Here is a 13,490-nt window from a genome sequence, read left to right on the forward strand (position 1 = left end):
TCCAGCTTTGACTGGTACGTTCTAGACATAGGGTCTCCAGCTTTGACTGGTACGTTCTAGACATAGGGTCTCCAGCTTTGACTGGTACGTTCTAGACATAGGGTCTCCAGCTTTGACTGGTACGTTCTAGACATAGGGTCTCCAGCTTTGAATATGACACAAGAGAAGCCTTCATATGGGACACCACAATATGTTTGAGATCTTAGATGGTTGCATTTAATATTTAAAAATCTCATGAACTCTCGTAGCTTGTTACACCATGCAATATGGGGGTTAAAATTAGAAGTAAAAGTAATTAAAACTTGGCAGCACCCCAATACAGATCAAAACAAATGTATTATTTTATCATCAAGGGCATACACACCAGCAATTTGGTTGTGTAAATGGAATGTCCTTAGGGATAAAACTTTCAGCCCTGTCCATCTATGTGGTGAGCTGAAACAATCTTGAAAACTTCATTCATGTTTATGGAGAACTGTTTCAGAACTCACCAAATTCAGTGGTTGTGCAGATTAGCACAGTACTGGCGTTTATTCATTTAGATTTGACGTGTTCTAACAATTTCTAGTGATAGTGTCCCAAAAACCCTTATGCCGGATGCACAGCTGGTCAATATAAAGAGGAGTGTGTTAAAACCACTGCTACATCAAAACAAATATATATTTTTTTCTAGTACCACAGACAACCAAGATCTTTGAAATAATTACTTCTAGAATATAGTTTGATTTTCTGTGGCTTTTCTTCCTCTAGGAAATTAATGACACTGCTCAGCCAAAAGTACAGCAGAAGCATTTTAAAGGCGGCGGCAGCGTCTCTCTCGACAGTACAGAATATATACAGTTACGTCTAGCATGGAAGATCTGCGAGGTGGGGCTGAAATTAGCTTATAGAATAAAAATGTATGCAAACCTCCATCACTGTAAAGGCTAGCAATGCAGAGCTTTGAACTGGTAAATGAAGAGACAGTATCTCCTTAAGAATATTTTGACCTCTCATAGAACAAGATACAAACACCTTTGTGATGGACTGAAAGAGCAAACACTCCATCTACAACCTTTATTGAAGGCGAGTTAGCAACATTATAAGCTCTTCCCTGATACATACCGGTTTACTGGGGTACACTTTTGAGAGATGCGTTTTTAATTTCTCCACTGTCCAGTCCAGGAAGCAGTCAATTGTTTGGTCGTTATATTTCTGATTTGGAGCTTTAATCACCAAAGTTACGGGGTTGTCCATCATGGTTGGGTCCATGGCTACTTGACAAATCCTTTTAGGCAACAGGTTCAAGCCCTATGATTAAAACACCAGCTCTTTCATAAGTCGATAGGAGGACAAGTGGGTCATGCAAAGTTCCGTGTCACTTGACCTTGCCTTCCATGGCTCTTTGAGGCCCACGTCAGTAAAAAGGCTAGAGTACTGTAGAGAAGCCTCCACAATGAAAGAGCCCCAAGGAAATATAATGCTGCCCATCCAGATACAGCTTAGAAGACCTTTCTTTCAGATTCACCTAGTAGAAAAAAATAATGACAGACATAAGCTGAAGGAGTAGCTCAGTGGTAACATCACTTGTCTGAAGTGGGTGAACCTGGCTTCAATCCCAGTGCTAGCTCTCTGTGACCTTGAGCAAATCACTCAATCTTAGATTTGAAGCTTTACGGAGCAAATTTCTATGTACAGTATTCCGTACAGCGTTAAAGCTGCAGACCAAGCAATATCGCACAGTATATGTTTTTTTTTTTTAAATAAAGCAGTCCTGTACTATGAGAAAATATGTTTAGTATTTTTTTTAAACCAACTCTAAATGGCATTTTTAATGTATTATAATGTAACAAGCATTTTTTGGTTTCTATAGCAACCATTTACAAAGTCACATCCCCTTCCTCTTCTGAAACAGGCACTGGCACATATCCTTTTCAGCCCTGCCTTCTCTCTAGCAGTGCACCAATTGTATCTAGTGACTGCCTGGTCACATGATCTTCCCCACAGAACTTTGCATCTTTGGTCCTCTTCTGCTGCACTGACAGGCATTTACTGAACCCCCGAGCCAAATATTGTATTGTATGTCTTTATTTATATAGCGCCATTAATGTACATAGCGCTTCACAGTAGTAATACATGTGGTAATCAAATAAATAACAGATAATATAAATAACAGATCATGGGAATAAGTGCTTTAGACATAAACGTAACATTAAGGAAGAGGAGTCCCTGCCCCGGGGAGCTTACAGTCTAATTGGTAGGTAGGGAGAACGTACAGAGATAGTAGGAGGGAGTTCTGGTAAGTGCGTCTGCAGGGGGCCAAGCTATAAGTATCATGTGTTCAGAATATTCACAGTGCTATTCATATGCTTCTTTAAGCAAGTGTGTCTTAAGGTGGGTCTTAAAGGTGGATAGAGAGGGTGCTAGTCGGGTACTGAGGGGAAGGGCATTCCAGAGGTGTGGGGCAGTCAGTGAAAAAGGTTTAAGGCGGGAGAGGGCTTTAGATACAAAGGGGGTAGAAAGAAGACATCCTTGAGCAGAACGCAAGAGACGGGATGGTGCATAGCGAGAAATTAGGGCTGAGATGTAAGGAGGGGCAGAAGAGTGTAAAGCTTTAAAAGTGAGGAGAAGAATGGAGTGTGAGATGCGGGATTTGATCGGAAGCCAGGAGAGGGATTTCATGAGGGGAGATGCTGAGACAGATCTAGGAAAGAGTAGAGTGATTCTGGCAGCAGCATTTAGGATAGATTGTAGGGGAGACAGGTGAGAGGCAGGAAGGCCGGACAGCAGGAGGTTACAGTAATCAAGACGGGAGAGGATGAGGGCCTGAGTCAGAGTTTTAGCAGTCGAGCAACAGAGGAAAGGGCGTATCTTTGTTATATTGCGGAGGAAAAAGTGACAAATTTTACAAAATGTTTTGAATGTGAGGGGCGAATGTGAGAGAGGAGTCAAGTGTGACCCCTAGGCAGCGTGCTTGGGCTACTGGGTGAATGATCGTAGTTCCAACAGTAATGTGGAAGGAGGTAGTAGGGCCAGGTTTGGGAGGAAGTATGAGGAGCTCTGTTTTAGTCGAATAGGTGTTGAGAATAGGTGGAGAAAATGGAGCAAGCGAAAGAATACAAGACGTTCAAGGAGTTTAGAGGCAAAAGGCAGGAGGGAGACAGGTCGATAGTTAGAAAGACAGGTAGGGTCAAGCTTGCTGTTTTTGAGTAATGGTATGACTGTTGCATGTTTGAAGGAGGATGGAAAGGTTCCAGAGCAGAGGGAGGAGTTAAAAATGTGTGTGAGCGTAGAGATTATAGTAGGACCAAGAGGTTTTAGGAGATGGGAGGGAATGGGGTCAAGAGGGCAAGTGGTAGAGGGAGAAGAGGCGATCAACAGCGACACAACCTCCTCTGAGACAGTGGAAAAAGAGTCAACGAAGGCAGGAGGAGAGTTGGGAAGATGTGTAGGATGGGAGGAAGAAACAGAGGGGATGTTCTGCCGTATGGATTCCACCTTTTCCTTAAAATAGTCAGCAAAGTCCTGAGCGGAGATGGAGGAAGGAGAGTCAGCTGAGGGTGGTTTGAGTAGAGTATCAAAGACAGAGAACAGTCGGCGTGGGTTAGACTTGTGCATGTTGATTAGTGCAGAAAAGCAGGCTTGTTTAGCTTGCGAGAGGGCAGAGTTGAAACAGGATAGCATAAATTTGTAGTGAAGGAAATCTGCGAGAGTGTGAGACTTCCTCCAGAGGCGTTCAGAGGAACGAGTGGAGGAACGCAGCATGCGCGTGTGGGAATTTAGCCAGGGTCTAGGGTTAGAAGGGCGAGTGCGGCAGAGAGAAAGTGGGGCATGTAGATCAAGAGAAGAGGACAAGATAGAGTTGTAGTTCCTGACCAGGTTGTCGGGGTCTGTAGCAGAGCTGAGAGAGGAGAGGGAGGAGCGTAAAGTGGACACAAAGTCAGGTAAGTGAATAGAGCGCAGGTTTCTGCAGAACCAGGGGGTAGATGGAGGTGGAGAAGGGGAGAAGCGAGATAGAGAGAATGAGATGAGATGATGGTCAGAGAGAGGAAAAGGGGAAATGGAGAAATCGGAGAGAGAGAAGTTCTTAGTGAAAACCAGGTCTAAGTAGTGGCCATCCTTGTGGGTGCTGGCTGCAGTCCACTGTTGAAGGCCAAAAGAAGAGGTTAGAGAAAGAAAGCGGGAAGCCCAAGGGAGAGAGGGGTCTTCAATGTGGCAATTGAAGTCCCCGAGGAGAAGAACAGGGGAGTCTGAGGAGAGGAAGAAAGAGAGCCAGGATTCAAAGTGAGAGAGAAAGGCAGAAGGGGGATGAGTAGAGGTAGGTGGGCGATAGATGACCGCCACATGGACAGGGAGAAGAGAGAAAATCTGGACAGTGTGAGCCTCAAAGGAGGGAAAAGCAAGAGAGGGAGGAATAGGAAGGGTTCGGTAACGACAGAGAGAGGAGAGCAGGAGCCCCACGCCTCCACCCCTGCCATCAGGGCGCAGAGTGTGGGAGAAGGAAAGGCCACCATAGGAGAGGGCAGCTTCCAGAGCAGAGTCAGACTGAGTGAGCCAGGTCTCAGTTATATATTCACTGATCTATCACAGGAGAACGGATCGGTAAGCAACTTGGCTAATTATTTATAATTGTGTGGATTGTATTGAAGCACATATTAAAAGGGGGGAAAAAAGTAAAAAAAAAAAAAAAAAAACAGCTTGAACTGCTATTGCTTTAAAGGAAATATCATTTACAGCAAGGAGTCTTGCAATAACTTCTACTAGATTTTCTTCTGCAAGTTACCATTTATTCAACAAACAACAAAATTATTTACAGATGCCATTCGTGCATAATAAATATATAATCTGAAGGTGTTTTTTTTGGGGGAGGGGTGTTTCTAATGTTCATGCACAAATTATCTACAAAAAAAAAATATGGTTGGTCATTAAAAAAAAAAACTGATGTCCCATAATATTATTTAAATGGTGATTTTAAAGGAGCACTCCCAGTAAAAACACTGCAAACTGCCTCGGGTGCCGAGACATCATACTGTAGCATTCAAATCAAATAGAAACAGTTCGCACTCCAGGAGTTCTTGAAAAACCTGTGAAGATTTAACGTAGGATCAATGTTTTAGTCCCTCGTTCGACAAAGGTCCAAAGGACAGAAACGTTGATCCTACATTAAACCTTCACATGTTTTTCAAGAGCGGGCTGTTTCTATTTTACCATAATATTAGTTAGCCATTAATAAGGTAAGAAAAATGTACAAGGAAATGCTACTCCGGAAGACACCTTCTGTACTAACACACAGCACAGAACCCATTCATTTGAAAATATTTACAGTACAACGGTGTGCAAGGTGTATTATGGAATTACACCTCAGGATCAATCAACTGTAAATACAAATATAGGCTGAGCATCTGTCGTCTAAATTTAACATAGGTTGAACTCGATGGACATGTTTTTTTAACCTCACCTACTATGCAACAATGCTTAGTAAACATGGCCCTTTTTGTCCACCCTTGCTTTTGTTATTTTTACAAACTGTTCTGTTCTATGGTCTAACATGGTACCGTTATCCTCTAATAATCTATAAAAAAAAAAATAAAGATTTAAGTAACAGAAACTTATCTTTGAAAAAAAAAAAAAAACTATATATTCTCTAGCAGTCAAAACAAATTGAAGAAAAGTTACACGTTTTACCGATTTTGACAAAACCGCAACTTAAAACAAGTATTGGTATCAAATAAATGTTTTGGTTTTTTTCTATTACGGAAACTTCAGCGAGGACAGAATAATAGCTGGTGCAATAGTTAACAGGATTTTAAGCAGCAGGGAAAAAAAAAAAAAATATGAATGTTTTGGTGAAATGTGATCCCAGAATTTTGAACATGTGGAGACAAGGGGTTTAGCCAAGGCCATCTGACACTGCTGGTTTCATTAACCCCTTCGCTGCAAGAAGGGCCAGGAACAGATTGCAAAGCAGCAGAAATCCGAGTCTGCTATACAAGACTTGACACTGTTCTACTTATCTGACAAGTAAACAGGTCTGCATACATGTTCACTGTGTTTATCTTTAACCACAACTGTGTAACACTTACATAAAAAGGTGTTTATGTCTGGGGAAACTAGCCAACTTGTATTCTTTATGTAACCCTTTCAGTGCCCTATAGACGTGCAAAGTACGTCATGGGGGCTTCACTTGTTTGTTTTTAGAGGGGGGGGGCAATCGCGATTCACGCTGACCGCGAACTAAACAAGAGGGGGGGGGGGTGAACACTCCTTCCATTTCAAACTGCAGAAGCAGGCAGCGATCGCGTGAGCGCACAGGAGGAGAGGTCACGTGAGCCAGAGGACTGTGGCCACGGAGGTGACAGAACCTTCCGTCGCCGAAGGGTTAAAACAACTGTCAAGTAGGCGAGTTGGTGGCCAGCGGGAGTTTATTTACAAAACACTTCCTGTAAATAGCAACATTGCATGACATCGGGGGAATACATGAAACACGAAACATCCAAAGGACTTGACTGATCAGCAAGCTAATGCAATATTAAAATAGGATAATTAGGGTCATTTGTCAAGGACCTTCGCCTGGCACAAATGCAAAGCCAGCACAAACTGTGTAATGACATGTAACCATGACAGTTAGCGCTGTAGGAACAGCAAATGCAAGAGTGAAAACATTATTCAATTTGTTAGGAGCAGTCGCTCTTAAAGAACCATTACCACTTGTTTTACTTTTTTTTGTTACCATGTTTGAAGCAGGGGGTCTCCGGTGCCAAGTCGCGTTTATTTCAGCTCTGGGAACCCCAAGATATGTACCTCTAAAACAGCTTGTCACACCACAGCGCAGATTTAACGCGACGCAGGCCAATGGGAATCAGCGACTCCATCCCTTGCGGCTTCCTAGTGGCCCGCGTGACCTTTAAACAGAAGATATACCGAACAGCCCCTTTACATGCAAGTATCTTCTTGGAGCAGGGGATCCCCAGAGCTGTAACAAACCTTTCAGCTGCAGAGACCCCCTGCTTCATGCATGGGGGTGGGGAGGATTTGTTTTTATTTATTTCACGGCAATGGTGCGTAAACGGCAGTGGCGTATTTATAGAAGAGATGGGAGTCGCCCTCACTGTGAAGAATCAGACACCTATAAGAATGTTTAGATGTTTTTTAAGTTACTTTATAGCATGTTAACACTTCGGCAGTTTCTTGTAGCGCCTCCCTTTGTGTAGTATCACTGCGTGAGGCATTGAACTGTCCACCTTTACAGTTTGTTTTATTAGGGATCAACCCAAAAAAAACCTCCACAAAGAAATGAATAATAGGACAGGAATACAAACTGGGAGTGAGCGCTTTTTGTAGCACATTTCTTCATTAAAGGCTGCAATATTTAATGTAGTCTTTCTTTGCTATGGGCTCCGGCACATTTTTCCCTATAACAACACACCGGTATAAATATGGAATCCTTATGGAAATAAAGTTCAGGGAACAATGGCTTTCTGAATATACATGAAGTACAGCTAAATATGGTGGCACGCCAGACAGTCCTGATGAAGGTGTAAAATAAAACACAGAAACATTGACATTTTTCAATACATTATGTATGTTATTTTTTTAAGGCTCGTGTGCCGCAGTATACAGCTGTACTTCATGGATCGTACACAGATGAAATGTCTATGCTGCAGTTACTCGCTTTTCTATTTGCCATTACTTAAGTTTGGTGTCCGGTTCTCATCCGTTCTGTTCCAGTTAGTGACTATACATCCATGTGCAACGCAATATCGTTCAAATGTAATGATCATTGATAACTTGCCATGTAATAATGATTCGAGCACTTTGTTCAGCACTAACAGTGCCAGGCAAACACATTCTGACCACAGAAGATTCTGGGGCTTACTCATTGAAGAAACTGAATGGAAGTTTCCATGCAGTAATGTCCAGTCAGCACAATGACACTTCAATAAATAACCCTATCCATGTGCTGTGTGTACACCTAGGGTTCTATCACGGTCACATTTGTGTCGTACACATCATCTTTGGTGGGGGGGTTTTGCTGTGGCTGCTCTTGCCTTTGTGTGACACACATATAGACACACACACACAACTGCATTAGTATGATATGATGGAATTATGGGACATCTCTGCACTCCACAGCACAATGTCAATCAACAAAACAGCTTCCACAATATGCAAAAGGGAAGACATGTAGTGATATACTCCTGATGTAATTCAGCAATGTGTAAACAGCATGAGAAATGTAGTCAACAAAGCACTCTCGAAAGATAAAAGAACTTACATAAGTATTGGAGAAGTGCTATCAATATACTAGTGCCATTCGCCAACATTTTGGTCTCTTGACCTTCATTAAGGCTTCAAGCTCTGACACTTTTTTGATTATTCTTCCCCCAGCAAGAAACATATGTTACCTTCTTTGCATTTCCAGTACGCTTTGAAGTCATGGAGCGATGGAACATATCCTGGTGCCAGTGACTGTTTCTATGTTCTTGGTGGAGAGACTGTACTGTGTGCATTCACTGTTCTGGATGCTGCCACACACCGAAACAAGAAACCGAGTGTGCCAATACAGCCCTTGCAATATCATTGTGTAGTATTACCGTTTCCGTGTTATTGTTTAGTTTCTTTACACTAGTGTTACTATTATGGAGTATCACAGGAGCCCCTGTGTCAGTGTTGCTAGTGAAAAGTATTACAAGTGCCCGTGTAATTATTACTAATATATAGTACCATTAGAGTCACAATGTTACTAATGTACAACACTGTTTAAAGTAGTGTAATGTTTACTTTAACTGGTGCCCCCTTTGTTATTATTGCAGATAACTTCAGCTCACGGGGTCACCAATTATAACAAAATCATTGTTAACATGGTGTCAGTTATTACTGTTTGTGTTATTATTTTGCAGTTGTGATCATGCAATTCTTTTATAGTGGTGTACTCGTTATGCCAGGGCTCAAGAAAAAACACTCACCCGGGATGTGGAGCTAAAAGATCGCAGCTGCTGAAGAACCACTTTGGAATCCAAGATGTCAAATCACTGCTCACAATGAGGCTCACAATGCTGTGCATAGCACTACACAAAGCATGTAGGGCGTGACTACAACCAGTAGAGTAGTGATTGACATTTATTTCCGCAGAGGTTCTTCAGGAGCGCGGTCTTTCCTGTGCTGTCCCCTTCAGTTGACCAGTGCATGCAAGTTGTATTTTCCGAGTATAGTTATGCTTCAATATTGTCAATGTATTGATGTTTGTGACTGTAATGGCTAATATTGTTTATATATCATTATTATTGTTAGTGTGATTATGTTAGTGTTAATGTATTATTAGAGCTATATACTATTATCGTGTTATTGTAATATTTTATCATTGCTTTTGTGTTATCTTCTCAGTATCATCACCGTGTACAGTAGATGTGTGATAATTATTAGACTGTCTTTGCTGTGTTACCATTATGATAGTGTATAGGATTATTGCCGCTTCCGTCACCGCCTTCCGCATGTCCTCAGTGCCTTTCCCAGCCGGGCACCTCCGCTGCAGGACACTCAGTGCCACCGCCAGCAGCCAGGAAGCCGCACTGGAAATGAAAAAAAAAAATTGTACTGACTGCTGGCGGCAGCGCCGAGTGTCCTGCACATCAGAGCGGCGGAGGTGCCCTGTGGCTGGGAGAGGCGCTCAGGAGATGCTGCGGCGGCGCTGAGGACATGCGGAAGGTGGCGAGTGGCGATTTGGTCGAAGCCAAACGTCCTAGCCCGTATTACAGTGTTATTATAATTGATGAAGCGTTATGTTTTATAATCTCTACAACAGTTGATGTGGTAAGACTACCTTTTGGTTGTGTTACCATTATGGTAATATTATTCATGTGTTTTATGTTATTTTTCCAGTGTTGTTGTTTTATCACTACAATGATAGCGCTATTGTAGTAATTTATGTTATCTTGCTGCGGTTATCCCTATTACAGTGATTTGTGTTCTTACAATGATGTAACATCCCACTTGTGTGGATAGCGTAGCTTTACCATTGTTACAATAAGTACGTATATTTTTATTTATATATTGCCGTACATAGCACTTACAGCAGTAATACACATTATAATAGGAAATAAGGCTTCATATATTATTAGTGTTGTTCTTGTGTTACTACAGTGCTGTGTTGTTACCATGTTGTGCTCCTCCGCTCATCTGACCAACTTCCCGTTACGGTCACAGACACCTCCTCTCACCTAACTCTCCCCCATTACTGTCACACACACCACCTCCTCTCACCTGTCCCCTTGTTACTGTCACACACCTCTCCCCTTGTTACTGTCACACACCTCTCCCCTTGTTACTGTCACACACCACTCCCCTTGTTACTGTCACACACCTCTCCCCTTGTTACTGTCACACACCTCCTCTCACCTGTCCCCTTGTTACTGTCACACACCTCTCCCCTTGTTACTGTCACACACCTCCTCTCACCTGTCCCCTTGTTACTGTCACACACCTCCTCTCACCTGTGCCCTTGTTACTGTCACACACCTCTCCCCTTGTTACTGTCACACACCTCTCCCCTTGTTACTGTCACACACCTCTCCCCTTGTTACTGTCACACACCTCTCCCCTTGTTACTGTCACACACCTCCTCTCACCTGTGCCCTTGTTACTGTCACACACCTCTCCCCTTGTTACTGTCACACACCTCTCCCCTTGTTACTGTCACACACCTCTCCCCTTGTTACTGTCACACACCTCTCCCCTTGTTACTGTCACACACCTCTCCCCTTGTTACTGTCACACACCTCCTCCTCTCACCTCCCCTTGTTACTGTCACACACCTCTCCCCTTGTTACTGTCACACACCTCTCCCCTTGTTACTGTCACACACCTCTCCCCTTGTTACTGTCACACACCTCCTCCTCTCACCTCTCCCCTTGTTACTGTCACACACCTGACCCCTTGTTACTGTCACACACCTGTCCCCTTGTTACTGTCACACACCTGTCCCCTTGTTACTGTCACACACCTGACCCCTTGTTACTGTCACACACCTGACCCCTTGTTACTGTCACACACCTGTCCCCTTGTTACTGTCACACACCTGACCCCTTGTTACTGTCACACACCTGACCCCTTGTTACTGTCACACACCTCTCCCCTTGTTACTGTCACACACCTCCTCCTCTCACCTCTCCTTGTTACTGTCACACACCTCTCCCCTTGTTACTGTCACACACCTCCTCCTCTCACCTCTCCCCTTGTTACTGTCACACACCTGACCCCTTGTTACTGTCACACACCTGACCCCTTGTTACTGTCACACACCTCTCCCCTTGTTACTGTCACACACCTGACCCCTTGTTACTGTCACACACCTGACCCCTTGTTACTGTCACACACCGGTCCCCTTGTTACTGTCACACACCTGACCCCTTGTTACTGTCACACACCTGACCCCTTGTTACTGTCACACACCTCTCCCCTTGTTACTGTCACACACCTCCTCCTCTCACCTCTCCTTGTTACTGTCACACACCTCTCCCCTTGTTACTGTCACACACCTCCTCCTCTCACCTCTCCCCTTGTTACTGTCACACACCTGACCCCTTGTTACTGTCACACACCTGTCCCCTTGTTACTGTCACACACCTCCTCCTCTCACCTCTCCTTGTTACTGTCACACACCTCTCCCCTTGTTACTGTCACACACCTGACCCCTTGTTACTGTCACACACCTGACCCCTTGTTACTGTCACACATCCTCCTCCTCCCACCTGTCCTCTTGTTACTGTTACTGTCACTCACCACACACACACACACACACACACACACACACACACACACACACACACACACACACACACACACACACACACACACACACACACACACACACACACACTGCTCTCACCTGCCCCCTGCGCTGTCCTGTGGTGCTCGGGTGTCTGTCACTCCGCAGCAGGAGGGGGGGCGCTGCCCCGGACACAGCCGCACAAACAGGGCGGAGCCGGGGCTCAGCGGAATTGCGTCACAAAGCCCCGCCCACCGGGGGACGCAGTCACCGCGAGGGGAGGAGCCGTGCACCCCCTCCCCCAATGAACACGCTCCTCCTGGCTGGCTGACCTGACGTATGAGATTGCTGTGATTGGCTGCTGTGCGCAGCCCCGAGCCGGAAGATTGTTGCTGCTAGAGTGACGTCACTAGGTTGAGCGAAACTGCTTGCTGCTGTTGCAGCTGTTCAGAGATTAACCACTTGGGGGCAGCACTGCGCCACCAATTCCTCATTGAGGCTATTATAATGAGTGAATAAATGACAATGGCAACTATCAGTACTGAGGAGAGTTTCACCAAATCATGTAGCTCCAGTGTATAACACACACAATGTGATTTTATTTTGATGTTTCAGCTCCCAAGGGAGCCTTTATTAGGAGCCGAATCGTCTAAATAAAGACAAGAAAACAGAAAGCGCACTGAGAACCAGTTTAATATATGTATTAGAAAAAAGTCCTATAAAAGGACTACATGGTGGCACAACAACGTGTACTTACAAAATGAAAGACAATGGGACTGATTCACTAAGCTCCGATAAGTGGCTTTAAGAGCGCAAAGTGCCCTTTAAGGCTTTGTCCCCGCTGGCACTGAGCACGCTCATGCTTGGAGAACTCTCCAAGCATGAGCGCCGGGTGTCCTTGAAATTTGCGCGGATCGCGTGAGCGGATATTTGCATATATATATATATGCAAGTCTCCTCGCCAAGCGCCGCCCGCTCAGCGAGCTCAGCACTAGCAGGGACGCAGCCAAAGGCCGATAAAGGCTGCAGTGCGATTCACTAAGCAGTGATAACAGCGCTTTATCTGCCTTAAAAGGCATTTTTCTGCCTTGCGCGCAAAATGCGCCCGATCAGGCAAACACGCCGATTTTTGCCAGTACTTGGGATTCACTAAGAAGCGCTGTGAATCGGGCTTTAAAAACGCGCCGGAAAAACGCGCCATCTAAAGGCAGGCGCAAAAAAAGCTGGACTTAGAACATTTTTCTTTGTTTACCTTTTTGCAGGCACACCGTCCATACAACAGGCCGGCGGGTGTCCCTGTCCCCGAGTGATCCCGCGGAAGTCCGGGGGTCCGCGCGGGTATCCAGGGGTCCCCACGGGCCTGCGGTATCAATCGTGTGCCCCCAAAAAATAAACAATACTTGTAAAAAAATACACCCCCCTCGCCCTGTCTCCAGACCCACTTTACTCCATTCAAGGCCCTAGGGTGTTCTTTGCGAGAGGACCGTCACACTTCTGACTACCCCTAGGCTCCCGTCCCATCCACAGTACTTCCTGGCAACATACATTCTCCTGTTTCCCAGTGTGCCTAGCAAAAGCCTGTCCTGTTGATAGGTCTCTCAGCAGCGCCTCCAAATGTAACGGTGTTTCCCTCAGGCCCTTCTAATCCTGACCCCATATGTGAGAAACTGTCGCAATTACATGTATGTAGTGTGGTGCACCTGCTGGCTCACAGGACGCCTGAGTCTCCCGCTTGATGTTGTGGGGA

At 44.7% G+C, this 13,490-nt stretch overlaps 1 protein-coding gene across 4 annotated transcripts in view; it reads right to left on the minus strand.

The window, feature by feature from the left end:
- The window catches only part of HERPUD2 (HERPUD family member 2), a 32,852-nt gene extending 20,841 nt beyond the window's left edge, over window positions 1-12,011 (minus strand). The window contains exons 1-4 of one of the 4 annotated variants that reach the window (XM_075586614.1): window positions 11,864-12,011; window positions 9,422-9,548; window positions 8,385-8,504; window positions 1,105-1,507 (exon numbers count right to left, since the gene is read on the minus strand). In XM_075586614.1, coding sequence (XP_075442729.1) covers window positions 1,105-1,251 — 147 coding nt within the window. In that variant the 5' untranslated portion in view covers window positions 1,252-1,507; window positions 8,385-8,504; window positions 9,422-9,548; window positions 11,864-12,011. The remainder of the gene's footprint in view (window positions 1-1,104; window positions 1,508-8,384; window positions 8,505-9,421; window positions 9,549-11,863) is intronic. The other 3 variants (XM_075586613.1, XM_075586616.1, XM_075586612.1) reach the window with 3 other exon arrangements.
- Between the last annotated feature and the right edge of the window lie 1,479 nt (window positions 12,012-13,490).

The sequence above is a fragment of the Ascaphus truei genome, chromosome 2 (assembly GCF_040206685.1).
Source record: "Ascaphus truei isolate aAscTru1 chromosome 2, aAscTru1.hap1, whole genome shotgun sequence".
Classification (NCBI taxonomy): Eukaryota; Metazoa; Chordata; class Amphibia; order Anura; family Ascaphidae; genus Ascaphus; species Ascaphus truei.